The 26,041-nt window shown below is 51.4% G+C and overlaps 1 protein-coding gene across 1 annotated transcript; it reads right to left on the bottom strand.

The window, feature by feature from the left end:
* Nucleotides 1-65: 65 nt before the first annotated feature.
* On the bottom strand, nt 66-25,841 carry LOC122363975. The gene is made up of 5 exons (XM_043333882.1): nt 25,666-25,841; nt 24,941-24,984; nt 23,872-24,716; nt 5,109-5,309; nt 66-3,919 (listed from the first exon to the last, which is right to left on the bottom strand). The coding sequence occupies exons 3-5, from the start codon at nt 24,709-24,711 to the stop codon at nt 1,085-1,087; spliced, it is 3,876 nt and encodes a 1,291-aa protein (XP_043189817.1). The 5' UTR covers nt 24,712-24,716; nt 24,941-24,984; nt 25,666-25,841; the 3' UTR covers nt 66-1,084.
* Nucleotides 25,842-26,041: the final 200 nt, after the last annotated feature.

Genomic DNA, 26,041 nt, shown 5'->3' with positions numbered 1-26,041 from the left:
AACCCAGTAACAGAGATCCGCCGACTTTCTACCACCAGTCGCTGCACCACCATCAAACACAACTCTACAAGGTACAACATGTCTTGGCTGAACAACTGACACATCTCACAGACACCTACACAAACACGCATACAAAACAGCACAGCACTGAGGCCGACCGTACAAAACACCGCGACAACAGATACACGGGAGCTGCTCTGTCGGTCAGCCCGTCTCGCAAACTCGGCTCGGAGCGAAACAGTGGCACTAAGAACGGGCGGGCGTCACTGAGAAATACGATTGAGAGCGCCGGCATAACGCAGGGTCCGGTGAAGCGCAGCGCAAGGCCTCACGTGCCTCAAGACCCCCGCTGGGAGATGCATGTTGAGTGACGTGTATATGTACTAAAGAACAAACATGAGATACTGACCTGGGATTCAGAGTTACAACTGTGCCATGGCGAGCGGGTATAACTAGCTACCACGGCGGCGCATCGGCTCACCAAGAAACGCCGATTGCATCCGGTCAGCGGTAAGACGACTTATACCTCTGGGTACAGAGACATGATATTTACAGACACACTTCCACACCGACCAACCCCGAGTCTCAGCGAACTTGTGGCCACAGCGAAACCACAGCGAACTTGTATCCACAGCGAGACCCGGTGGCCCGACACTACAATGTGATATCCAACGCTCCCTCAGCCATCCCATTTCCAAACGTCCATACACAATTCTTGAGTTATTGCCTCAGCAAAGGTGCTAATAGGTCTAATGCAAAAAGGTCGTCAAAGCGTACTGCCGTGGAAAAGGCACATCTTTGATAGCGCAAAACGTAGCAAACTTTGCATACTAAATCGCAACAACGGAACGAATGCAGTAACAAAAAGCGATGGGCCCGAAAACTGTGCTGAAACGAACAGTATTTGCGAGCCTCATAATATGGCACGTGCACTTAAGTCTGAGCTCCGATAGTCAACTCCGCGGCCTGTGCGCTTCGACCCTGTGCACCGGATCTGGAACAGTGCGCTCCCACACCGGTCCCCACAGCCACTCACTAAACTCACTGGTAGAGCGAGTGAGAACTCACTTGGCAGTCTGCTGGCTCACTGTCGCAGTGAGAACGCCTCTCCCAGATGGAAGAACGCCACGGGCCGCGGGCTGGGCCCCATCTTGGTGATACCCTGCACGCTGACCACTGGCAGGCCGAGCTGGCCGCGGTTCTCGCCCAGTTTGGAGACCGGCAGGAAGCCACACACACCCAGCGCGTCCAGCCGCGCAGAGTTCGCCACACTGAGGTCAAACACGGGCACCACCAGCTGAGCGGGCGCGCCGGGCCGCGCGCCGGCCGCCCCGCCGCCGCGCCGCCTCTGGTTCAGCGGCGGCCGCACAGGCGACGGGTGACGCGGCCGCGGCTGGGGCGCCGGCGGCGGGGGCGGGGGCAGCTTGTGGCCCTGTGACACGTGAGCAGTGGCCTCGTGCTGGTTGCGCGCCGCCGCTGAGGTGTACTGCCGCCGACAGTAGCGGCAGAGGAACGAGCCGGGCGGCGAGGGCACGGCGAACTGACCCCTGCCGACGCCGGCCGGACCGGCGGCGGTCGGGCTGACGCCGCGGCCCGTGCCCACGGCCGTGTACTGGCCGACGCCCTGAGGAGCGGCCATCCGCGGCCGTTTGGCCGGCGGTGCCATGGGTGCGCGGAGCGCGCCGGCCGGCTGCGGCTGCCGCGGCCGCGGCGCCTGCCACTGTCCTCCGCCGTGCACGGTGTTCAGGTGATGCTGCAGCTCAGCCGCCGTGGTCGGCCAGAAGGAGCATATCCGACAGGGCAGCGGCCGGCCGTGGTAGACTGCCGCGTGCTGCTGCGCGGCGGCCGCGTCCGGCAGGGGTACTCCACACTGCTGGCAGACGGCTGAGGTCCCGGCCGCCGGCGGCAGCGGCTGGCCCGTCCCCGCTGCCGGCGGCTTGGGTCCGAAGCTGGCCGGCCGCGGCGCCTCCGGACTGACGGCCGCCGGGTGCGCGGCCAGCGGTGTGACCATGGCGGCGGCCGGCGGGCGGGACGCCTCGATCGGGATCAGGTGCGGCAGCAGGGTGGACGGCGACCGCACCGAGCCGCCCTCCGGCTGGCCGGGGCTGACGGACGGCACGGCTCCGGCGGCGCCGTTCCGCCGGATCACTGACGTCGGTGTGCCGCCTCCCTCCTGCTGCGTCCCCGCTGCCGCCGAGGTCGGCGGCGGGGCCCAGCGGCCGTCGGCAGCCGCCTGCGCCGGCGGGCGGCCGAGCATTGGAGAACCGGGCTGTGGCGCTGGCGGCCGCTCGGAGCCCGGTGCCGCCTGGGAAGACGGCAGGGGAGAGGACTGAGTGGCCGGCTGAGCGACCGGAGGCGGGTGGGGCGGGGGAACAGAACTGCCGGGCTGTGGAACAGAATATGGATGGGGCGGCGGGTGGGGAGAGGACTGAGGAACAGGGGACTGAAAATGAGACGCAGGACTGGCTAGCTGCGGGGCAGGAGACTGCGGATGGGGCGACGGATGGCTGGAGTACTGCGGGCCAGGGGATGGCGGTAAAGGAGAGGGTTGACCAGCGGGCTGTGAGGCGGGGGCGGGAGCGTGAGACGGGTGCTGACCGGACTGGTTGAAGGACTGGGCAGCAGCGGACACCGGCTGAGGCTGAGGAGGTTGGACAGGTGGTTGGCCGTATCCAGGCTGCGCACCGGGATTATACTGGGAGCTAGTGGAAGAAGGGAATGACGCCTGAGTGGGATAAGGGCCAATCGAAGAAGGTGGAGTGTTGGTGTGTGAGTAGGTCGAGGGTTGGCTGGGTGACGGATGCGTATACTGATAAGAGGAGGTGGTCTGAGGCGCCGCCTGAGGCGCCGTGGAGTGGTAGGCTGACACGGGGGGCGCGACACTGGTCTGAAAACTCGGCTGAGAGTGGAAAGCCGCCCCCGCACTCCCTTGTGCACTGTGGGGAGGAAACGTCTGGGCGTTTCCCTGAACACTGTGAGTGGGGTATGACGGTACGCCTCCTTGGGCACTCTGCGTAGGGTTCGCCCAGACGTTTCCTTGGGGGTTTTGCGGAGGATACGTCGGTGTGTTTCCCCGGAAGTTGTTGGGAGGGGCCGGAGGCGCGTTGCCCTGTCTGCTGTAAGGAGGACAGGCTGGTGCGTTACGCTGCCCCCTCTGGGTAGGATAAGGGACGGTGCTGGCGGGGCCGCCCGGCGGGTGTGGGTACACAGTGCCCGGCTGAACCCCTCTAGGACTGCGCGGTGGGGTAGCCGTCCCGCTGGTCACCTGGGCTCGATGCGGGCTCTGCGGTGGCGGCGCTGGGCTGCCTGATGTCCCCGGCTGCCCGCCAGGCTGGGCGGCGACCTGCTGCGCCCCGCTCCAGCCGTCCGGCGCTGCGACCAGCGGCTGCTGCAGCGTCCTCTTCCGAGGCGTCCTCGCCCCGCGGCCCCTGCCCGCGGCGCTTTGTCCCCGTCCTCTGCCGCTCTGTCCTCTGCCCCGACCGCCGCCGGTCGGGGTCTCGGCGCCGGTCGGACCCCCGCCGACCTCCTCCACCTGTACCGCGCCGTCTCCGGTCGTCTGCACACTGACCGTGTCACCGTCAGTCACCGCTCCGTCCGTCAGCGGCCCACCACCTCCCTCCGCGGCGCCCCGACCCCTACCGCGGCCCCTACCGCGACCCCGGCCCCGGCCGCGCCCGCCACTCCGCTCTCTCTTCCTCTCAGGGTCAGCGGGCGGACGGTCCGCGCGCGGCGTGGCGGACCGCGCGCTGCGCTTGCGACTCCGTTTGGGCTTTGGCCATGGCTCGTCGTCGTCGTCGTCGTCGTTGTCGCCACTGAGCGCGTCCGTCCAGAGGTCGGCGGCCGCGTGCTGCCAGGCGCTCCACTCCTCGGGAGCGCCGGCGGCGACGCCGTCGAGGTCGGCCGACGACGGGTGCACCACCTGGCGGGCGTGATCAGAAACAGCGGCGTCAGGGAGGGCAACTGCGGCGGGAACTACAGTAGCTACAGTAACTAACTACTGTAGTTGGGGCGGTGGTGCTTAGCGCCAACTTAGCGCGATGTGGGCCAAACAACGAAGTCGAGAAAGAGATAACAGAATTTAACAGCGATAATAAATGCACGCTGTCGTGATACAAGGTAACGCTACAACGCAATGCACTATCTCGAATTTAACAACCACTATTGCCATGACCAAAAGACTGGGACGGGCCACCAGGGCGGCGCTGGCGGCGGCGCGGCATTGCGGACATGTGCGTGTAAATATCGAATCGTAACGGTGAAACAATAAATGCAAAATTAGGGTAACCTTTGGGCAGAATGATTCATGATCAACACGGCAAGCAAATGGCGCTGTTGCGACACTCCACGTCGAGGTCATTAAAACACATTTCGGTTATAAACCAGTACAATACTTACACATTTCTGTCAAGCAGCCACGGCATTCAAGGAAGTTGAAATGATTAGTACGAACATACAGTAACAACCCATGACGTCACCATCCCCCAAAACACGCATTTACCATCCACCCTGAGAAAGCCCCATTCAAACTGAAGTAGGGACGCACGCCACAGCTGCGGTTCCGCATCGCTCCGATGATGGGCAAAGCCACAGAATAAGGATGATTTTAATATACACTTTAAACTCTGCAGTGCACGACCTCCCGCCAGTGCAGATGCGCGCACACAGCGCAACTGCACACAGAGGCCATAGGGCGAGGCAGGCGATAAGTCTAAGGGAAGCCATGCAAGTTGTGATAGTTCATGCTTTGCGGAACACCACGGCAAAAACAATGAACAATCTGCAGCTTATCTTATGCTCCGTCCATTGTCGTCCTGACTCCTGACCACCTCTTCTTCCATCTCCCCTTCCCCTCCGCCATCTTATCGACCAATCACTTCCTCTCTTCCTCACCTAAACTCGCCAGACCCTCCCCTCCCTCTCCCTAATCCTGCTCCCCTCTCCTCCTTCACCTCACTGCACCATGACCACACCTGGCCTCACCTAATCTGGCCCTCCGCCTCCCTCACTCGGCTCTCCCTGCCTCCGTAACATTCACCCAGTCACACCGGACCCCTGACCCTCTGTCTCTCCACTCCCTCCCTCCACTCCCTCCCTCTCTCCGCTCTCACCTGGAACTGAGCCGCCGGCTCTGAGCTGTTCCTCCTTAACGTCAGCCGCAGGCCGGCCGGCGGAGCCGACGCCAGGGGCTCCAGCACCACCACCGGCGACGGACGAGTCAGCACGTGGTGGTACAGGTGGTGCGTGTGGAAGTACGAGAAGCTCGGAAAACTGTCGATGCCACAGAGCACACAGCGCAGCCGACGGTCCACCTATGGGACAGAGAGAGGGGCGTCAGGCGGCGGTGATGATACTGAAATGATGATGCCGGTTCTCCCGTGGAGCAGTTGGGGGTCGTCTATCGGACGGTCAGAGATGGGCACAACCGTTGCACTGAACTGAGTGAACACAGCTCTTCCTAACAGTCAGCGTGGCACTGGATGCGAGGCCCGTACTGCACCCACTGCACAGCGGTGACGGGGGACAGCGGTGGTGACGAGGGAACAGCGGCGGCACCGGATGCCGGGAGAGCAGCAGTGCGCACAGTTCGCAGCAATGCTGGCAGTTCGCAGGTGGCGGGAAGTGACGCCCACAGCGGGCGGTTTGCAGCGTGCAGCAGCGTCCAGCACCGCCGGGCCGCAGACGGCTGCACAATTTGGTCAGACAACGCTTGGCAAATAAGGGGAAAATGAATAGTGCGCATAGCTTGGCGGTTTCCTGGGTGTAGGCCGTGGGGCCATTCCAAGAGCAGATTTGAACCGAACAGGATCACGGATACATCACGAGGGGAACCAGCAAACCATGAGCCAGGAACGAGCAAACGAACAAATAAAAACATGTGGGAAGGGACATACTCGCCAGAGAAAAAAAACGGCAGTAGGACAAAGGCATAAAGCGCCTGTAGCATTACCGCTGCAATCACCAAAGCGCGGATCGTGGACACGCCCCCCACCACCTTCATGGGGTGTCGGCTAAGGCCATTGTCTGTCCGGGGGGATACGTCACGAGTTCGGATGCAACAGTCATTCCTCGGAAGAAACATTTCAGGCCGAATTAGACAAGCGACTGTTTCGGATCTCTGGGCCGCGCAGTCAGTATGTGAGTGGCAGTTGTTCAGTAGATGGGATGGTGGCGATCACGGCGCTCTCCGAATTATTGAGAACCGAGAACCACCTTAGGGTAAGGTAATTTGCGTTCCATCATTGTCCAATACTGACAGTAATAGAATACGCAGCACGGCGAGCCGGCTCATACCAACATGGCTTTGCGTTCGTTTGAATCAGTGCCAGGGATGCAGAGCCGGAGCCGGAGCCGCCGGAGCCGGCATATTTTGCCCGGAGCCGGAGCCGGAGCCGTGAAACAATATAGCCCGGAGCCGGAGCCGGAGCCGGAGCCGCCAAAAAAAGGGGGCGACTCCGGCTCTTTTTTATTTTTTGAAGAGGAAAAAAAAAATAATTGACCTAGTTCGATTTGACAGTAGGTACAAGGCAGTAAAACATATGGTACTATTGGTCTCAAGATAAGGGCCCAGGCGACCTGTAGTTTTGATGCGGTGAATACCCTCACCCTCGCCACAACTCGAGTGGGGGTGGCGCCGGCTGTGAGGAGGGGTGCACTCGGCCCGAGTTGTGGCGAGGGTAAGGGTATTCACCGCATCAAAACTACAGGTCGCCTGGGCTCTTATCTTGAGACCAATACGAGTAGTACGTCATGGGCCATCAAGTGAATTAAAAAAGCCGAATATCCCCAGTATCCCACAGTACGCAATCAACTTCCTGTCTGCTCCTCCCCCCCCCCCCACGTCTACTGCACCCCGAGAACATGAGGACCGGTCATCAGGGCCTCGTTTCATAAAAGGAATTACTTACGGCGTTCCGTCAATTATGCCAGATTTGGCGTATTTGATGCCAATTCGGTTTCATAAAGCCGGAGACCGGAGTAATTCACGCCATCGAAATTACGGAGCTTCATTTACGGCAAATACTCGATTCCGGACCAATTGATGCCATTTGGGTTTCATAAAACGACGTAATTAACGCCAAATATTTTATCAAGCTCTTGATATCAGTGGTGTAAACTACGCACAAAAATGTAGCGTGAATTTGAATTAATGTGAAGATTCGAAGCTAATTTCTAATATATTTTATAATGTTGAGCCCCGTGAGGAAGAAAGAACAGCCAAAATGAGAAAAAGAAACTGCAAATCTTCTGTACCAGTCGCTTTTTGTGGCAGCTATCGGAACTTTGTTTATTCGCCGCGCCGCGCCACTTTCGTAGTAAGGCACTTCTGCTTAGCTGGCTTTCTGCTGTTTTCAATATATTGATTTTATAAAGGATGGTCAGCAAAATCGATTTTGTTTTTTCATAAATAATTTTTACGATCTAAATTCAACATAATTGTTTTATAATTTCTTCTAAAAAATTAAGTGTTGACATGAAATTGTAATTTGTAGGACGCTTGATAAATTACGGTAACTACGCAAATGTGCTTAGTTACGGAGGTGTAAACAATTCCAGTTGTGGCTTTGTGAAACCGCTTCATTTCCGCTCCGTAGTTTGAAAGGGTGTGAATTACGGAAAGGTGTAAGTTACGGCAGAGTTTTATGAAACGAGGCCCAGGTGACGGCCATTGTTTTGAAGCCAGTGCAGTGGACTGCGACTCCCAGCACCGTCTCTTCCCCCCACCCCCACCCCAGCCCCCAATGCAGCCGAGACGGTTGTCAGCTTACGATGGTTCAGTGAACTCCGATTCGCGGCGACTGCGTTTCCAATGCCATCGCTTCCTAGTCCTTTGTTCTGCCAGTTCTCTCCGAGGTGCGTTTGCGCGGGGACGCGGTGAGCCGGTCATGGCAAGGCTATATAAACCAGGTAGAACGCTCCGGGAAAAAAGTTGGAAACAATAAATTAGTTGCGGCATTCCCTGATGACGCGAATGTGGGTCAGCGGCCGGCGGCCGGCGGCCGGTAACACTGTATGAGGATGAATGCACGGAACTTTTGCTTGTTGGAGATTGCGCTAGGCAGTTAAATGTTAATGTTAGGATATGTTTCGAAAGTAAATTGAACGACGCTTCGAACGCCGTCAATGAATTTGCGATACGACGACTATTTGTTTAGTTAGAGCCGGCGAACTTTTACCTTCCGACCGCGCGGGGAGGCGATATGGTGCCACACTGACGGTTTTTACGACAGCTCAAAATTCTTTTGAGCTAAAGAGCTGAAATTTGACATGTCCAATCTTTTGATCAAGCTGGATCTTCTGGTACAAGTCGCATATTTAAGGTACGTAAGGTTGTTGAGCTATGTTGTCGCTCGTGAGCCTCTACATAGTCCAAAAACAACGCAATTTCTAAGCACTCAGTGTCAAGAAATCCTTCACAGAAAGATGATACTTGGCGGAAAGAATGGCTGTCGGTTTCTTACCGTTCGTATGTATCGTGTTTTCACAAGAGTTTAGTAAGGTCAGGTCTAGAGGTGGCAAAATGTGGACCCGAGGACCCGGTCCAAAGAACCAGTCTGGACCCATATGGGTCCAGACCGGTTCCTGAAAATTTTCTGACGGGTCCAACCGGGTCCTACCATAAACTACACATCTTGCTTACTACACATTATTGCAAAATATGAAGTGAATGAAGTGAATGTTTCTTTGCGCACAGTAGCTCATGAGTATTCCCAGTGGGAAATAGGCTGCTTTACTTGATGCAACTAATGATACCTAGAAGTATTTTGTATTAATTGACTTTTGGGGAACGGGTCCAACTGGTTCCGATTCCAACTAAGACCGGGTCCGACTGGTTCCAGAAATGTCCAGCCGGGTCTGGTTCGAGTCTGGTTCCCAAAACTTTTATCTTTTGCCACCTCTAGTCAGGTCCCTCACGTCACCTCCCCTCATAACTCAATAGGACTAGGTGTACTATCATAGAAGCGTTTATCAATCGCCGGAAATCTTAGCCAATCCCACTGGACACTGGATCCATACCCACATGGGGCCCTCCTGACTGGCCACTCCCTCTGAAATCCACAATAACATTGGGCTGCGGCCATGGTTATGTATTAATGCTTTTCACTAACAGAAATACAACTTCAACCAGCACAATGCACGCCGCCACAACAGTCCGACCAACGTCCCTGATATCGACTAGCACTCGGCCGGATGCACATATGCGGAGCCAATCAGTCCAAATGTGACCTGCAGCTTACAATTGCTGTGTCGCATGGCGCGTGGCACAGGACGATTCCTAGCAGCTGTCGGCTGGAGTGGAGAAACAGCACGTTGCGACACACCGCGCCGGCGACAGAGCTCAGCAGGGCTGGTTGGAGACTGGAGCCGGAGGTAAGGGCGGACACAGGCACAGACATTGCAGGACAAATAACAGGATGTCAGTTAGGGATAAAATTCAAGACGAATGATTCAAGACGGACTGAAATAATGCACATTTTGCTCACTTGGATACCAACTTCAAACTTGACGTTTATAGCACCACGGAAACAATGGTCACACAGGCAAGAATCAAAAGATGAGGTGTTTTTAAACTCAAAGTAAATAGAGGTTACATATGATGGAACAGCCCGAAGTGCAGACAAGCACGTATTTTTGGTAATAGCTATCAGCTGTCCTACTCCTCTTCTCCCTTCATCAACTACTGGACACATCTGAGGAAGCACCAATGTCCATAACAAAAGCTTGCAAAGTAGTCTTATGAAGCCAAGGGAAATATGCCTACATCATGCATGTAAACTCAAAATTACACATGCATGACAAAGGAAGCTTATGTAAAGAGAAGAGTTGGCAAAAGCATCTCATAGTTAAAATTATTCAAAACTGCACACAGGGCAAACATAAAAAGCAGCAAGTGTGCTGTTCTGTTATGCTAAAAAATAGTCCAAAACAAAATACATCTTTTCATGTTTGAACTGGTTGTTCTTCTAATCCACTTCATCCATATCTTGATTACAGATGAGCTGTTGCTGTAGGCTGATGAAGTGACACTTGATTGCCTTTGTGCGAGTTTCAGTTGCAGCCTCCTGGGTACTGCACTGGAAAGCAGATTGAATTGAATGCCTCTGAAAGATAGGAATACAGGCAAAGTTAGCTGTAGTAGTGTCAATGATAATAGACATGACATTTTTGTCCTTTGACCAGTGGCGGCGGATTCGATTTTGGCGTGGGGGGGCAAGATCCCAGTCGAGATGATGTCATAGGCGGATCCAGAAAGGCGTTTTCGACGCTGTAGGGGACATACCCCCCCAAAAAAAGTGTCCAAAATCCAAAAACTCCTCGGATTCCGATTCCTTACGGATCTACTGCTGAACAGTACATAAAAAGCAAAAAAAAAAAATAATCCTGATAAAAGTGTTATTATTAGGAAACATAAGGTACGTTTTGTCTATTTCGGGCGATGCAGGGGCCAGGGGAGGGGGAGTAAATATTTGCTTTAAATGCCCGCTCCCTGGATTCGCCAGTGGACGATGTAACGCTTTTCGTATTGCTGTATTAGAAAAAAGCTCCAATGGGAAAAGTTGTGCCATAACCCGATCGCATATTAGATGTTGAAGAACGGGTACAAACCTTTTGAAGTAGGTAAGCGCTATTCTTCAATTACCGGGGTTACATGAGCAAGTAAATGCGTATCAGGAACGGATTTTCCTATTCGCTCACCATTGTAGTCCGTTTGTAATGCGTATTAACTCTGCTCATGTAACCCCGAGCAGTGAGGTAACTCGTTACCGTTTCCTCTATTCATTTTACGTTCGATTTCCGTTTAACCTTCCTTTAAAAAGTATTTCTGAGACAGATGTCAACTGAAACTAGCTCACAGCTGGAGGAGACCGCTCAAACATTCAGAGACAGTCGGTCGCATCTAAACATATTGGGACAGCGATCCGCCAGAAACCCTCCCCAAGGCAGTATGTAGTTCGCCAACTAAGCTCACCGAGACGGGCTGTCTCGATGGGTTTATATAGTTAGCCTACAGCAAGGCTTAACTAAGGCCCAAATGCTCGTCAAGCTGGGAACGGAGGGCTGAGGTGAGGGAGCGTGGCGGTGGGCTGGGGTGAAGGAACGGTGGACTGGAACGAGAATCCAGAAGCTCTGGGTAGGGCGTTTCTTTATTAGGGCTTAAGGGCGCGCTGACTGCGGTAAGGGCCAAATTATCCCACCAAATTTTGCCACGACATCTACCGATTCAGGCACTCGAGAATCAGCGGCCAGTGATATCTGCAAAGACGAAGCATTTCCAATCCAGCTTCAGCCTGGTGTCAGGGTGCCTCAGGTGGCTTTAATTACAGTCGCACATACCAAACGACCTCACTGCAGCCAGTCTGTGGCCGAAACCATTCGGAACAGACTTCAACAAAAAGTGAGACAAGGTTAGTGCTATCGTTAGACATTAAAGACTTGGGCCTTGTTGGCTTGACCCACTGCACTGGAAGGTGGTAGTTATCGGACGCTGCGGGGCATACTCATTTTTCCAAAATGCCTCAGATTTCGCTTTCGTGTTCATAGGCGGCGGAACGGGGAGGGCACGTTGCATGGAAAGAATGGGACCAAAAGTCGGCAGCCCCCCCCCCCTTAATTAAAGGTGTTCCGCCGCTACTGTTCGTGTTTGATGCTCTTTATTCTATAGCCAGCCTTTAGACAGAGGGGGGCCCGCTAATGATCAGTGCCTTAACCCTCAAAAGTTTCCAACATTAATTTTTACTTTTTAATAGTGAAAACTGAAATAAAGCGGATACTGAACTGTGAACATCCAGTTTTTACACTGGCCCCACACAAGCCTCCGAATGCCCAAACAGATCTCTGATGACTGGCCTTTGGGTGTCATACCATACCGTGCATTGGTCAATGTCGTCAATGTGTACGACCTCGGCGTTTACCATTTTATGCGCTGGAAACTGTTGCGCTCGAAGAAATCAGGGGAGTGGCTTATTATGAGCGCTCATCAGGCCTAACTACCCGCAAGCGAATGGCTAGCCCTTCCGTCTCCGCTCGCTTGCGATTTGGCATTTATGTAGGTACAAAATAGAGGCAAACGACCACTGAAGGTATGAGTTGCGTCTCTTGCACACATCTATAAATCGAATCTGAAAAGACAAAAACAAAATGATACAAAGCGGAAATGTTTAGCATTTACACATATTCAAAAGGCACCGTTGGACAAACTGTAGGAGCGCATAGCTACAATATCATGTTATGGAAATTTTCCTCATGTTTAGGGCACAAATTATGGAGGGGCAAGAATATACGTTTGCCCCTCCTCCAAAAGTTTCTTAGGGAACGATGCCTCCTCTGCCGCCCCGTATCCGTCGCCCCTGTAAGCGGTCACTGAAGGTCTGGGTTTCCACTGCGTCACGTTGACGCTTATAATGCCTCCAAAACTAGGTTGAAGAGAGGAAAACTTTAATTGAACGTGAACGCTTGCCATTTAAGAAAGGCAACGTATGATAAAGTATATGGGCATCTGGTTACATCTTCAGATGATCGAACAGAATAATCAGGTACATGGTTTCTTGTCTAAGCTTTGTCACAAATTATGGGGGGGGCAAAAAGATACTTTTGCCCCCCCACGAGTTTGCCAGGGGGGCAGCTGCCCCCCCCTGCCCCCCCGAATCCGCCGCCCCTGCCTTTGACATACATTTGTTGAAGTACAAAAAGGTACAAAATAAATTGGTTTGTTTCAAGACACGCGCACTGCACAAAGCCGCACAGACAATACACAGGGATATGAAATTGGTACACGGGGCATTCCACGTCAAATCAAACACCGAAATCCGTCATCCCCTTCGATTTTTCTGAAAATTTGTAGGCAGACTGGGCATGGTTCAAAACTGAGTTACGTATAATATTTTCGAAATTTGATTACGTATCGCTGAGATATAGGTCATCGAATATAGCAAAAAATGCCACACATCAATTTTTTAAATGGCTATAACTCTGGTTCCTTTTCTGGTATCAAAATGATATTAACAGGGTCTTATAGGCAATTGATAAGGCTTTGATTTTTAATTAAAAAATTAAATTGAAGTGACCTTGAAACGCTTTTGACCTTGAATTAAAACAGAAAAATTTAAATAGCAAAAAACACGTCACCTTCGATTTTGCTAATTTTTACATATTATGTCCGTCACAATGTTCCTAACCATCTGTGAAAAAATTGGAGTGGGCCATTCATAACTTTCGCGGCAAACGCCGTTTTCATGCATCAACATCACGCAACCGCGCGTGACCTTGAAAGACAGAGTCAAGACATGCTTGCTTGTGTACACTTTCTGAAATGAATGATTGCTGATTAGTGATATCCTAAACTCTGCGAGAATGGAAATGCATAGTCATCGTAGTCGAGCATTCACGTTCCATAGTAAAAGTGTCTCAGGCAAACTGTATTTTGCGGTGAATTTTGAGCCGTGTGGAAATGCATCATGAAGTAAATTCAACGAAAACATTATCACGCAACGATATCTTCACGTCTTTTGATCTTCACTATACGAAAGAACATACATTTTATAGTATGTATGGGGAATTTCTAGTTAATCCAATAATAAATATGGCAGTTAGGCCTGCTAAGAGTAACATGTCGCCGGCTGCAAGGCGGGCTCGGCCGATGCGGGAAATGCAGCAATCACAATTTTCTGTTTACACGTTCATATTTCAATTGTTTACCAACCGATTTTCAAAATTCTTTCACCATAAGATTGCCTGTACATTTCTTAGTCTTCTCACAAAATTGGACGCGAATCGAACGAAATCAGCGGTAGGGAGCGCGATGTAAAGACGGAACCGTTCCGTTCCGTCCCGGCACAGTCTACAATTCAGGCGGCGCGTGGCGGTCGGCGCCGGCTGCCGAGTCGCCGCGTCGCTGCGGCGACAGGATGTTCACTTTACACCGCTATTACTAGAACAGTTGTGAACCGATTTTCTTATTGCTTGCACGATGAGATGTCCAATTCAATTCTTGACAGGTAGCCATAGTTAATTTCGCATTAATCTTATGAGATATTGGCGAAAAACAGGAGGGGTGGGCGAAATTCGCTCTTCCTCCTCCACTGCGCGTGCTAACATACGTTTGCATATGTGCAATTTTTTTCAAAACTTATGAATGGCCCACTCTAATTTTTTCACAGGTTGTTAAGAATATGGTAGGCAATAAAATATATGAAAATGAGCCAAATCGAAGGTGACGTGTTTTTTGCTATTTCGATATTTGTGCTTAAGAACAGAGTTAAGCAAATTTCAAGGTCATATATTTAAGTAGGTGCAATTCTAAACAAATGCATAAGAAATTACCTAAACAGTAAGGGTTATTTCATTCAAATCAAACAAGTACAACCAAAGTTATGGTCGTTCAAAAATATTAAGATGCAACATTTTGTAAAAATTTGATGCCCTATATTTAGAAGACCTGTGGCCAGAATGTGCAAAAAACATCAATGTAATGTCCGGGGCCACACAGGAACTCGCTCACAAATTTATAATGAAATCGCTGATGGTAAGGTGCAAAACAGCCGATTTTTGTTCGATTTGACGTGGAATGCCCCACACATAAAACTTGATGATTAAAAAGGTCAAAACTTGCAATAATAATTGAAGTAATAGTTACAATCACAATCATTTGATTTAAAATGACTTGACAAGTCACAAGACGCAATGCTCCTATTCACTTAAGAAAGGTTTTTATGCTTTCATTATCCTCCACATATCAACCAGCTTGATACCAGGCTGTGCAATAGTGTGTACATAACCCCATGTTGCCATTTTATTAGAGCAAGTGGGGTACAACAACAATGCTGATGTCAAACCCACATCTGCAACCCGTACTGCAATTTCAATCACCTTACAAGCACACCTTCTGGCAGTTTGATAGGCAGAATGGTCATTACTACTTTCTCCTCACATTCAACACATATTCCCTTTATACAGATATAGTTTAGACCTGGTTATGGCAAGCATTTCGAGAAAAGATATGATCAACGTCCAAGACAAAGGTCGAGAGAAACAACACCAACATAAAACACCGACTATGTAGCAATAATACTGTCAAATTCATAAAAATATATACATCAGTCGATCAGAAATTCACTGTAGATTTCGAAAATGGTGTCAAATGCCACTCAAATACCTCCATTCGCATGTACGAAGCAATAAAACACTGACCTTCAATTCCGCGTGCCATTCTCCATAGGCCACTGTGTATTAAATAACGCGTTCACTGATAGCAAAAAATGAGACCCACATATGACGCGTTTGCTACCAGCCAATCAGCGCTCGAGATGCCGAACGCTGATTGGTGGAGAGGGCCGTCGTTAGCAGTCCGTTACACGTTGTTTTCCTTGAACATGTGCGTGAGCGCTGATGCTGCTCACGGGTTGTTGCCATTTTTCGTAATGCTGAAGGCACGGGAGCGAACCCCCCTGGGTCATGGCAAAGAGTAACGCGTATAACCAATCCAATTTTTCTTCCACCCGTATTTAATTGATTGCATAGGGGATGTACTGAGTCGGAGCCGGAGCCGCCGGAGCCGGACCATTTTACTCGGAGCCGGAGCCGGAGCCGCCATAACATTTCACCCGGAGCCGGAGCCGGAGCCGGAGCCGATTTTTTTTCTCCGGAGCCGGAGCCGGAGTCGGAGCCGTCTGAAATTTCCACGGCTCCGCATCCCTGCTCAGTGCTACAACAGGCACTCTATTTTTAACCGAGCGTCGGCATGCAGTAAGCTATATCTTAGTCTTCTGAACAAGCAGACCTATTCTGACGCCGTAAAAAGCTAGGTGAAATCCACAAACAATGGGTGTCGTTTTGTATGGGCTTGGTGGGGCCCGAGCCCTACCATTTTTCCAAACATTAGTTTTATGGCGCTGCATGGTGAGAATGGCTTTGATATCCTAAAATAAACCATTAGAGCCCTACCAATAAGCTTCGGAAAGTGACGCCCGTGCCACACACAATACCAAATCGCTCCTAAAAGACAGCCCAGCATTTATCTCAGCGGTGGCCGCAGCATCCGGCCACGACGCATGCTATACAAAAATCACACATCGAGTGACACAAGTCGGAGAGCGATTCTGGTACAATCGGGACGCTATCAGTGCCGGCCCGGCCGGATTTATCCGCTGCACGGAAAATGTCGAGTGCAGGAGCAGCCAGCGGAGCGCAGATTCCGGCGCGGCAATGGCGGACTATCAGCAGACGCTGCAGAGGACACCATGACTCAGCGACTTGGTATGGCCGCCCATGGTGGTAGTACCAGCACGTGCTGTATGCTTGACATTTTGCTTTTAGAACTTTCGCTTACACTTAAGAGTTAAGGTCAGAGTTCCAAGTAATACACACGACAACACTGGTGTATATTTTCATCACCCCAGCAAATCAGCCTTGAGGTCGAGCTGGCATGAACTGTGCTAGGTGGAGTAAAAATACCCACTGGAAGCTCTAGTAGTTCGGGTGGAAACGTGTTATATATAAAAAAAAAATATACAATAGAAGATTAACAAAGACAAATGCTGCCGCTGGATCAGTCCGTCGTCTCTGTGTACAACAGTTTCAGAAAGCGTTGTTCGGAGGCCTCATACCTCATCCTCAGTTTCAGACAGCCGCGCTCATGTGACCTCGCTCTCTGTCTTCACGTCACCTTCTCGCTCACTGCAGTAGCTCAAAACCCCATCCAGTTTCCGGTCGGCCCCACTTCAACAGGTCAAAGTCCGCCGCCGCAATTATAAATCCTAAAAAGTCCGCCGCCGTTTACGCCCAAAAACGCTCATTGTAAAGCTGTCGATTCATGCAGGAGGGTGAGATTTTTACCACTCGTGGGTCACGTAATTCAACAGGTCGTATTAAATTTTGGGCACGATGCGGCCGGGGGTGCGCCCGTGGCGCGTGCTCATGTGCGCCATAGGGTTAGCATTAGAATCGGCAAAAACAGGCCATTGCTCGGAAACGGTAAGGGCTACGGGGGTGAAATTTTCACGCCAAGTCAGACGCGTGCATTCATTTGTCGTATTAAATTTTCGAGGGTGTGGGTTAAGCGGTGTGCACGTGGTGGGACCGCGACCGGTGCCGAGTTAGGCCCGCCATCGGCCTCGGCGGTCCGCCGATCGTCTTTCGGGCGTGTTGTTTTAACCGGACGGTGTCTCTCGGACACCTGTTTTTGGTCCTCCCGGACTGGCCCCGGCAGGCTCATCAAAGTGACCCGGCGGGGAGTAGCAGCGGGCGCACCATCTGGTCATCATCAGAGCCGGCACGAGGGAGCACCCCGCCGCCCAGCGGATACTCTCTCGCTGGGGCACGCGGAGAATCTCGTGCCCTCCGTGCGTCGGCCTCCGTTCTAGACTGAGCTCAGGTTGAGGCGGAACATCAGGCTCATGTTCATCATCCATCAGAGCTGACAGAGACATCACCAAACAAGCAGTCTCAGCAATAAGTCAATGCGCCCGCGTCTCAGACACACAATCAGCGTCTAATTATTTTGAGTAATGTTGGAGGGAAAGGCGTTTCTTGCATCCCCCGCCGCAACTACGAAACAAACCCTTACATTGTGCATTTCAACAAAGCCGAGGATACCGATACCCCCCCCCCCTCCCCAAATATCACGTAGAAGCGTTCACGGTGTGATAATAGTTGAGGTTTTGCCATGTGTTTATGATCAATACAATTCAGCTCTATAACTTAGTCAGAAACAGAACAGTTGTAGAGTAAACCTAACAGCGAAAGTTAAGAATTATCACAAGCATCTGTAAACGTCAAAAACAGCAATCTAAACGTGTGTTGACACAAAAAAAATCGTAGTAGACGCAACGGGTCGGCAGGTCCAACGATGGCACATCGCCGGAATGTGCAGCGTAACGACGCCATTCAGTAGTTATCAAAGATACCCTATGACTTTTTGGCCGCATCAGGTAGAGGCGCGACCGGCCCTCGCGACGGCTTGAGAGAGCGGGGAGACGAGGACAGTGGGAAGGGGGAAGGGGAAGGGATGAAAATGGGCCGTAAAAGGGGAGGAGAGTAGCACATGGTGACCGCGGCGGACACAAACAGGGAGGGGCCCCGCCAGTCGGGACAGAGCAAACAGTCACATTACGACAGGTCAGGACTGGCCACCATTAGAGCTGCTCTTTGCGGTCATTCAGGCAACTCGCCCCGAGAAAAGGGGGAGGAGTAGCACAGGAATCCTCCATCAGACACCCAGAGCTTCCGCGACGGTTTAGTTCTGTGGTGGTGGCCCGGAATGTTATTGCTTAGGCTTACTATTACTACTACCAAATTTGATTTTAGCCACAGTAGCAGATGTATTTGCTAGGACAAGGATGTAATGGTAGCTGTGTGACCGGCTGAGGCGCGGCGTGGCCCAGCTGTGTGCCCGGGGGACGCCGTCTAGCCGACGCTGATTTATGTGGGGGTGTGCAGTTACAGTAGTGGCGGCGGCGCCGAGTCGCGCGAGAGGGTGAACAACGTTATCTGAACGATGCGTTAAGTTCCAAAATTATTCATAGCTCGCTTAGACCGATGCAGGCTTTGTCTATCCGCTCGTTGCGGGAATAAAGGGACACATCAAATCACAATCGTCAGACCTATGCTCTTCCGCTGCGCCACGAGTCCACATCATTCAACGGAGAAACCGAGTAATTAGTTACCAGGTAAATTTTCACAAAAAAAGAACAGGCGCTCAGCCGTGTGCACTGTGCACGTTTCAGTTCCAGGGGGGGGGGGGGCGGGCATATGCTTCTTCCTCCCGGCGAAAGACCTTCCAAACCAGCCACTGGCGTTTCTGAGTACTCACCAACATTGCTGCTTCGCCTCTGAACGCAGTGAATCGATCAGAACGACAAATCACTCCGTATCTCACGTCTGGACCCTGCCCGATCGTCAGTGATCGTTGCACAAGTGAGCGCGCCTCTCACACACCTCTCCGGCCGCGATCATCGCCAGACTGCCGGCCGGCCGAATCTCCCGACGCAGCGATAGCAAGAGACGCTCGCGGCGCGTCCGTCACAGGCGAGAAGCCGCCCGCCCCCCTCCTCTCGCGCCGAGGTGCCGCCCGCCCCCCTCCTCTCCCGGCGAAGTGCCGCCCGCACCCTCCTCTCCGGCGCTCGCCGTGGGCGGCAGTGTCCGGTGTCGCGTCCGCTGACGTAGGTCCGGTCACAGTGGGCCGCGGAGCGCTCAGCGTTCAGTAGACCGCGGCGTATATGTATAGTATAGAGCCTCGGGCCACGGTCACAGATTACGGCCATAGGCTAAGCAGCGCCCGGGTCGGAGCGACCCGTCTCGGCCGGTAGCAGAGTTGACTGAGTGGAACAGAACTTTGGGGACTTTATAAGTGTCCAGGGGACTAGGAGCAGCATCGTGATAACTCCCACAACATCTAGGACATGATTCGAATGGACTCAACCAAGCGAAAGTCTGGTCACCCGGACACTGTCGCAGCCCTATTCAAATGGGAATTGTCGGTGCATTCCAAGTCCCCTGAGCATCTGCACAATGTATGCCAATATATGCGCATCACGCATTTAGAATGCGCAACGCGCAGGCCAATTACCAATGCAAGTGCGCGAAAAGAATCGTGGCTCAACATCCCCAGTCAGCAGTGCAGTGTTCAACAACCTACAGTTGCGGGACGCCACAGCTTTCAAACGCGTCTCTGCTTCTTCATGTATCCGGCAATGTGAGAAAAATCAAAGAAAAATATCCGTTCTCTGGTCGCCGGCGCAAGACCCACAAAATCCTAGCTACAAAATCGCGCATATTCATACCTTGGGCGGCAGCACCATTCTGCCGGAAACCCGCTCCTTGCTGAGATTCATCTCTTCATTCATCCCTCTTCACTCGCTTCGCGTCACTCTCTCACGAATCCTTACAGCGGAAACGCGCCAACGGAACTCGTCCCACAATTCACACACACGACCGGACCGGCCGCACGGCTCGGCCACCGTCCTCACTGCGGTAGCGCCCGTGGAAGACTCCCGGTCCGCCCCGCTCCCCGGCGGCCAACAGCAGACGGACTGCCCTGCTGACCTGGTCAGCCGCAACAAAGACCGTCTCAGCTGTCCGCCGAGACCGGTGTTGGGTAGTCGAGAAACTGAGAACAGCTATCGGATGGACAAGGGACAAAGGCGCATCAGACGTGACGGTTCTGATGTCGGGCCGAGCATAGCTGTCGTTATGCTATGAGATACAGATCTCAGTAACTGTAGTATCTGACTCACTAGTCTCACTAGTCAGGACGGTGCACTGCAATGCACTGAGGGGCGGGTTCAGGGGAGGGACTTTAGGGGTTAAAGCCCCTAGCCGGAAAAATGCCGCCCTCGGAACGATGAATCGGGGCAACGCAACACTATCAAATCACTGTACCCATGAACTAATGGGTGTTCACTAAAAATTGAGACAAAGTTTAGCAGGCTGTATGTTCGGTAAAAATGAACCGATTTAAACAAACGAGGCATTGTTGTAATGCACATTGCCCAGTCTGCAAAACGTGGCAGGGTTCGACGAGATCTCGTCGGGGTAGACACAGTGGGGCAGGGGCAGAAATCGGGGCAGCTTTTGAGAAGTCGGGGCACAGTACGGCGATTCCGGGGCAGACCATTTGCAGTCGGGGCGGACCGGGGCGGGGCACACGGTACCGGGAGAAAATTAATAAAGAAGCGGAGTAGTGTTGAAACGCGCGAGAAAAAGTGGGCTGCGCCACAATCGTCGCTAAAGCGCAGAAATTGTCATTTAAAACTGCTGCCATATTCAAACTTCCCTTCATCAGGGCTATGAATGTTTTACGCGCCGTGTTAGCAACCAAGGAAAGGTGCTCCCGGAGCTAACTCCTTTCTAGCCTAACCAAATCGAATCAAATCAAATCAAACCAAACCATACCTAGGCGGTGTTTCACGGGACGCTGCTACCACGCTGCTATCAAATTGCGCGAGCTGACGTCACACTTGTGGTAGTGTTGGAGCAATGGGCCTGTTGATGTTTCCATGGAAACCCAATTTGACACGTGTAAAAGCAGCGTGCTGCTATCACCGGTGAAACAGGGCCCTAGCCTAATCGAACACTCATAAATGTGCCGTATAACCCTCACATAGTTGCCGTCCGGCCAAATGATACCAGTACCTACTTAAGTGGCGCCGGCCGCGAACACGCGACCGGCGACCTACAGATTACGAGACTAGCACACTCGGCTCGGCACACTTGAAACCAAGCCATCAAGCTAGCTGATCACCGCCGAGCCCGAGACAAGGTGAAATTTCAGTTTTTCAATTATGCATTGCGGGCTGGGGCATTGTTCGGGACTCGGGTAGCGCCTATCTTTGGTTGCAAATACAAAATGCGCCCCTCGCTCCAGATTGATTCGCTGTTGCCATGGCAACATGAGGCAGTTTTGCACCCTAACTGCGTCATCATCATATTTTAACCGGAGCACTAGCCACTAGCTGCTTTATCTCTAACCTTGATCAATGAGCAGATCCTTTCGTAAAAAAATTGTTTAGAGTTTCAACCGCGACCGACTTCAGCATTAGCGCGGGTGATGTATTAATATGTGTGGTTTTATGCCATATATAGGTAGTTCATTTAGGGCATAACCTAACCTGCCCCGAGTAGATGCCCCATTTGGGGCAGAAATTGGGCTGCCCGGAAGTCAACTGCCCCATTTGGGGCGGGATTCCGGCTGCCCCAAACACCTCGTCGAGCTGGCTGCCACGTTTTGCAGACTGGCACATTGCATCTGCTGCAAGCCGTAGAGCGTCAACAGATTTGCCTGATCCCCATAGGTCATTTTTTTACATTTCCTTGGAAGTGTTGTCACAAGCTCTGGCACCAGTGGACCGTGATGTTGGCCAGTTGATGGTGGTAATGAGCAACCAGTTGATATTTTGTATAAAATCGAAAGACACCAACATGCGTTACAGCCTTACACAAATCACATTATACACTCATTTGTTAAATTTCAGGCGTGGAAAATGGCTTATCGGGTCTCGTTCCAATGGGAATTTTTACATCGGCCGGGGCCCTCAAGGCGCCCCTTGGTTAGTGTGCTGGCGCGAGGTCGGACCAGAACATCACCTTCTGGTTACATATGTTGTTCTGCATGAACCTCTAGTGCTTAATAATACACTTGGCTCAAAAAGTATCATATTGTAAAGGACCAGTCTGGAGGAATAAAGTCAAGCTGATGATATTCTCTGAAATAACACATACACCACGGCATCCAGCGTTAGCTTGCATGCTGACGTTAGCCCTTGTATCATCGATCACATCACAACGGAACACTCCATTGTCTAGTTAATTGTCGCCCTTTAACTAAAAATATGATTTTTCTACCTTAAATAGTTTAACTTTTTTCTGCATTTTTTGTCCCTTTTTTGACCATAGCATATTTACTGCTCTGGCCTTATGTTGTTCCCAGTCGCTTCGAGAAATCATTTGCGCCGGGTGTAACTCAGCCTAGTCTCAGGTGTGATATATCTTCTTCGCTTAGGCACAGTTAATACCTTACTGATCAGCAGCATTGCGCCGTGAGGTGTCAAAAAGCCCCTACACGTGCATTTTCGGGGCCCCGACCCTTCCTCAGGTCAATATCTTCACAATTACACCACTTCAGCTTTTCGGACTACCACACCCTCTAGAACTTTCGTCCGACTGTACGGTATGTAACTAATTTTGACATTTTAAGTTTTCATTAGGTATTTGTACGTGTCAAACTCTCCCATTGACGTGCTATTTTGGGAAAGCCTGCCAACTGGCTTTTGGTAGTCCTTGTTTAAAACGACCTCCAACGCCACTGTTTTCATTACATCCGTGAAATTTTATGCTCGTTATGATAAAACGTCCCTTTTATCTCTATGCTAAGTTGAGATCACTTTTGATATGCAGCCATTCAAAGTTTGTGTCAATTTTTAGTGAACACCCTATACATCAGAGGAAGGGAAAGAGACAGAGGATATTGTCTTCAATTTTTACTATAGGCAGCCGAATCGTACACTTTTCCGTCCCTATTATATAGAAAGCGTGCCGCCGTTGGCACCTGGCCGAAGAGAATCCTGGACCCCCCCCCCCCCCCTGATTGCACAGCACAAATCACGATCGGGAGACCGATGTTAGCTGCCCTCTGAAATCTCACTGAACAAGTACTAGTACGGACGGAACTCGCCAGAGGGAGGTCACCAGAGGGAGGGAGAACCAGAGGCAGAGGGAAGAGCGCACCGTGGTACACAATTATAATGTCAGCGATAGGCGTGTAAAGTCACTGGCCTTTGTGCCATCTGCGCCAGCCCTCTGGACCAGACCCAGTGACCCAGTGGGCCCCACCCTCCGCAGCTACACACAGCACGGGCACCGCCGCGTCCGCGTAGTCCCGTGCAGCGAGCAAAAAACGTCCCGCTGATCTTTGGCACAGTAAAACGCATTTGTTTGATGAATTTTTCTAGATTGTTGGTTAGATGAACACGACTTTAGTGCACACCGAGCAGCGCTGGTTGCGCTGCATCCAGCAGACCACATGAACACAAGCCCGTGAAAGGCTCAATTTTTTTCGCATCAGCCACACATTTAAGGGGCGAAAAGGTTCGAGTGCTGCAGTTGGTTCCTATAGAACGCTTCAACTAATGGAGAAAAGAAACATATTTAGACCAATGCCGCAGAAGGCACCGAAACCAGAATCTCTTAGGATGCTACTTGGTCACATGGAGGATTTGCATGTTTCAGTACCTACCTAATCAAAACAGGGCAAATGTGGACACTCTTATCGACTCTAGGCAAACACAAAGCCACACTTACCTTGCAAATCCATTCTCCAATCTCCCTAACATACCCACTGCCCCCCCCCCCCCCCCCCGGTCTCTCCCAATTCACACTCACCCCATCTGCGGTCTGCTGACGCCGCTTCACCGTAACGTGCTGTTTGCGAATGTGCTCGGCCAGCTGGTGCTTGGTGCGGCACAGAAAGACGCACTTGCGGCAGGAGAAGCGGTGCGTCGCCTCGTGCACCGTCATGTGCTCCTGTAGGGCCTCCTCACTAGGGAATTTCTCGTCGCAGACGCAGCAGGAGGGGCGCAGCTCGAGCTGCAGCTCGGGGACGCCGCTGGTCCCCGGCTCTGCGGCGGCGGCCGCCGGAGCGGGCTGTTCCTGAGAGTTCGGTGCTGGCAGTGGAGGGTCTGCCACGGACTGGCTCTCAGACTTTGGCACCAGAAGTGGAGGGTCTGCTGCAGACTGACTCTCAGACTTCAGTACTGGAAGTGGAGGGTCTGCTGCGGACTGGCTCTCAGACTTCAGTACTGGGAGTGGAGGGTCTGCCACAGACTGGCTTTCAGACTGCAGTACTAGTACTGGAGTGTCTCCTGCAGACTCATCATCAGACTGAGGGGCCAGAGGGTTTGGTGCGGGGAGATCCCCCAGCACAGACTGGTCCTGAGACTGCTGCCCCAGGGACAGTGGGTCTGTTTCGGGCTGGTCCTCATATTCCTGCGCCAGCACAGACTGGTCCTCAGAATCTAGTCCCAGGGACAGCGGGTCTGCCGCAGGCTGGTCCTCATACTCCTGCTCTGACGCAGACAGATTCCCAGACTCCAGGCCCGGTGGTGTGGAGTCTGGATCCAGTGCTGGCGGCTGCAGATCGGCCATAGTCTCACGCAGTGCCGGCGACTCCTCTGGCACAGGGTTCTCCAACAACCCTCCTGCTGCCGGAGGTGGTGATGACATGCTTCCTGAAATGGAGAATTTGTGAGAAATTTGCCCAAGGTAATTGGTGCACCATGCACCTAATAGATACGGCAATGAAACTGATGAGAGCAATTGTCTTGTGGAGTTGTTCTGCTCCAGATAGCTGTTCTAATGTAGTAGGCACTTCAATGGTTGATGAAAAAAAATATAAATCCCAATGCCAATTCAATTTTCACTAGAATAATTATGTTACAGAGAGCGAACTTACTAGAATTGAGAAGCAACTTCTTGGTGCACCCTTGAAGAATCCATCTGAAACAAAATAATGAAAATTAATAACATAATTTAATGACATAAGATATCATTTGATGATGAAAATGTTACACACACCAAAATAGGACACACAAAAAAAGAGCAGGCAGCAAAAAACATTCAATTTATTTTAATTAGCACACAAAAAGCAACTAGCCTAAAATCAACCAAAATTTCAAAAAGTCAAGCAACAACTGTGGCAGAATCATTATAAAGGAGTGGTAGGTAAGAACATAACAACTGATACAGGCTCCTCTTTATTTCATTGATGTGAATCAACCTAAGTTACCATTGAAGCTCCTTTGTGCTCTTCAACAATACAAATATGCATGTTCATGCAAAGAACAATCAAAGGCTACGTTCTAAAAGGCTAGGTTTTTAACATATATATTCTCTGGTAGGTAGCAACAGTGGACCCAATTAGCAATTTGCACTGTTCAGTACGCACTTGCACTAAGACTCTTGACTCCTGATAATCATTGGAAATCTTTTGGACACCTGAAATGGTGGATTTTCCCCACTTACTTTAAACTTATTACAGTGACAGGGAAATGGCTTACTATACGATTAAAAGTCGATCCCCGAACATAACTTTGACTTAGTGCCAGTGGTTTACATAGCCTTGGCCGTTTAAATCAAAATCAAAATAAATATTGATATAGCCTTGGCCTTTTAACTTACCAACCAAGGCCCACGAAATGTGTGTCTGCTATCATTATACGAAATAGAGACAAAAGGAAAACGGAAAAATGTAAAATCGGTAGGTTGAGGTGTTCAACTCCAAATCCGACTCGGAATTTCGGAATTGCTCGGAATTGGAATAACTCCTCAACGCCCAAAACAGAGAAACACGACACGCGCATTGAGCGAAAACGATCAAGGAATGCATATTTCAATTCTTAGTAAAAAAGTACTTTTGAAGATGGGCTTATGACGTCATGCAAGAAACTTAAAAAATTTACTTTTTTAGTTCACACAGCGGCCAGCGCTAACACATACCTTTTCGCAATTCGCATGGTACTAGTTTGGTTGACAAAATAGTTTGTTGTCTAAATTT

The sequence above is a fragment of the Amphibalanus amphitrite genome, unplaced genomic scaffold (assembly GCF_019059575.1).
Source record: "Amphibalanus amphitrite isolate SeventyFive unplaced genomic scaffold, NRLGWU_Aamphi_draft 000650F_arrow, whole genome shotgun sequence".
NCBI lineage: Eukaryota > Metazoa > Arthropoda > Thecostraca > Balanomorpha > Balanidae > Amphibalanus > Amphibalanus amphitrite.
The sequence above is the reverse complement of the archived record's forward strand: the minus strand, read 5'-3'. Positions and strand labels throughout refer to the sequence as shown.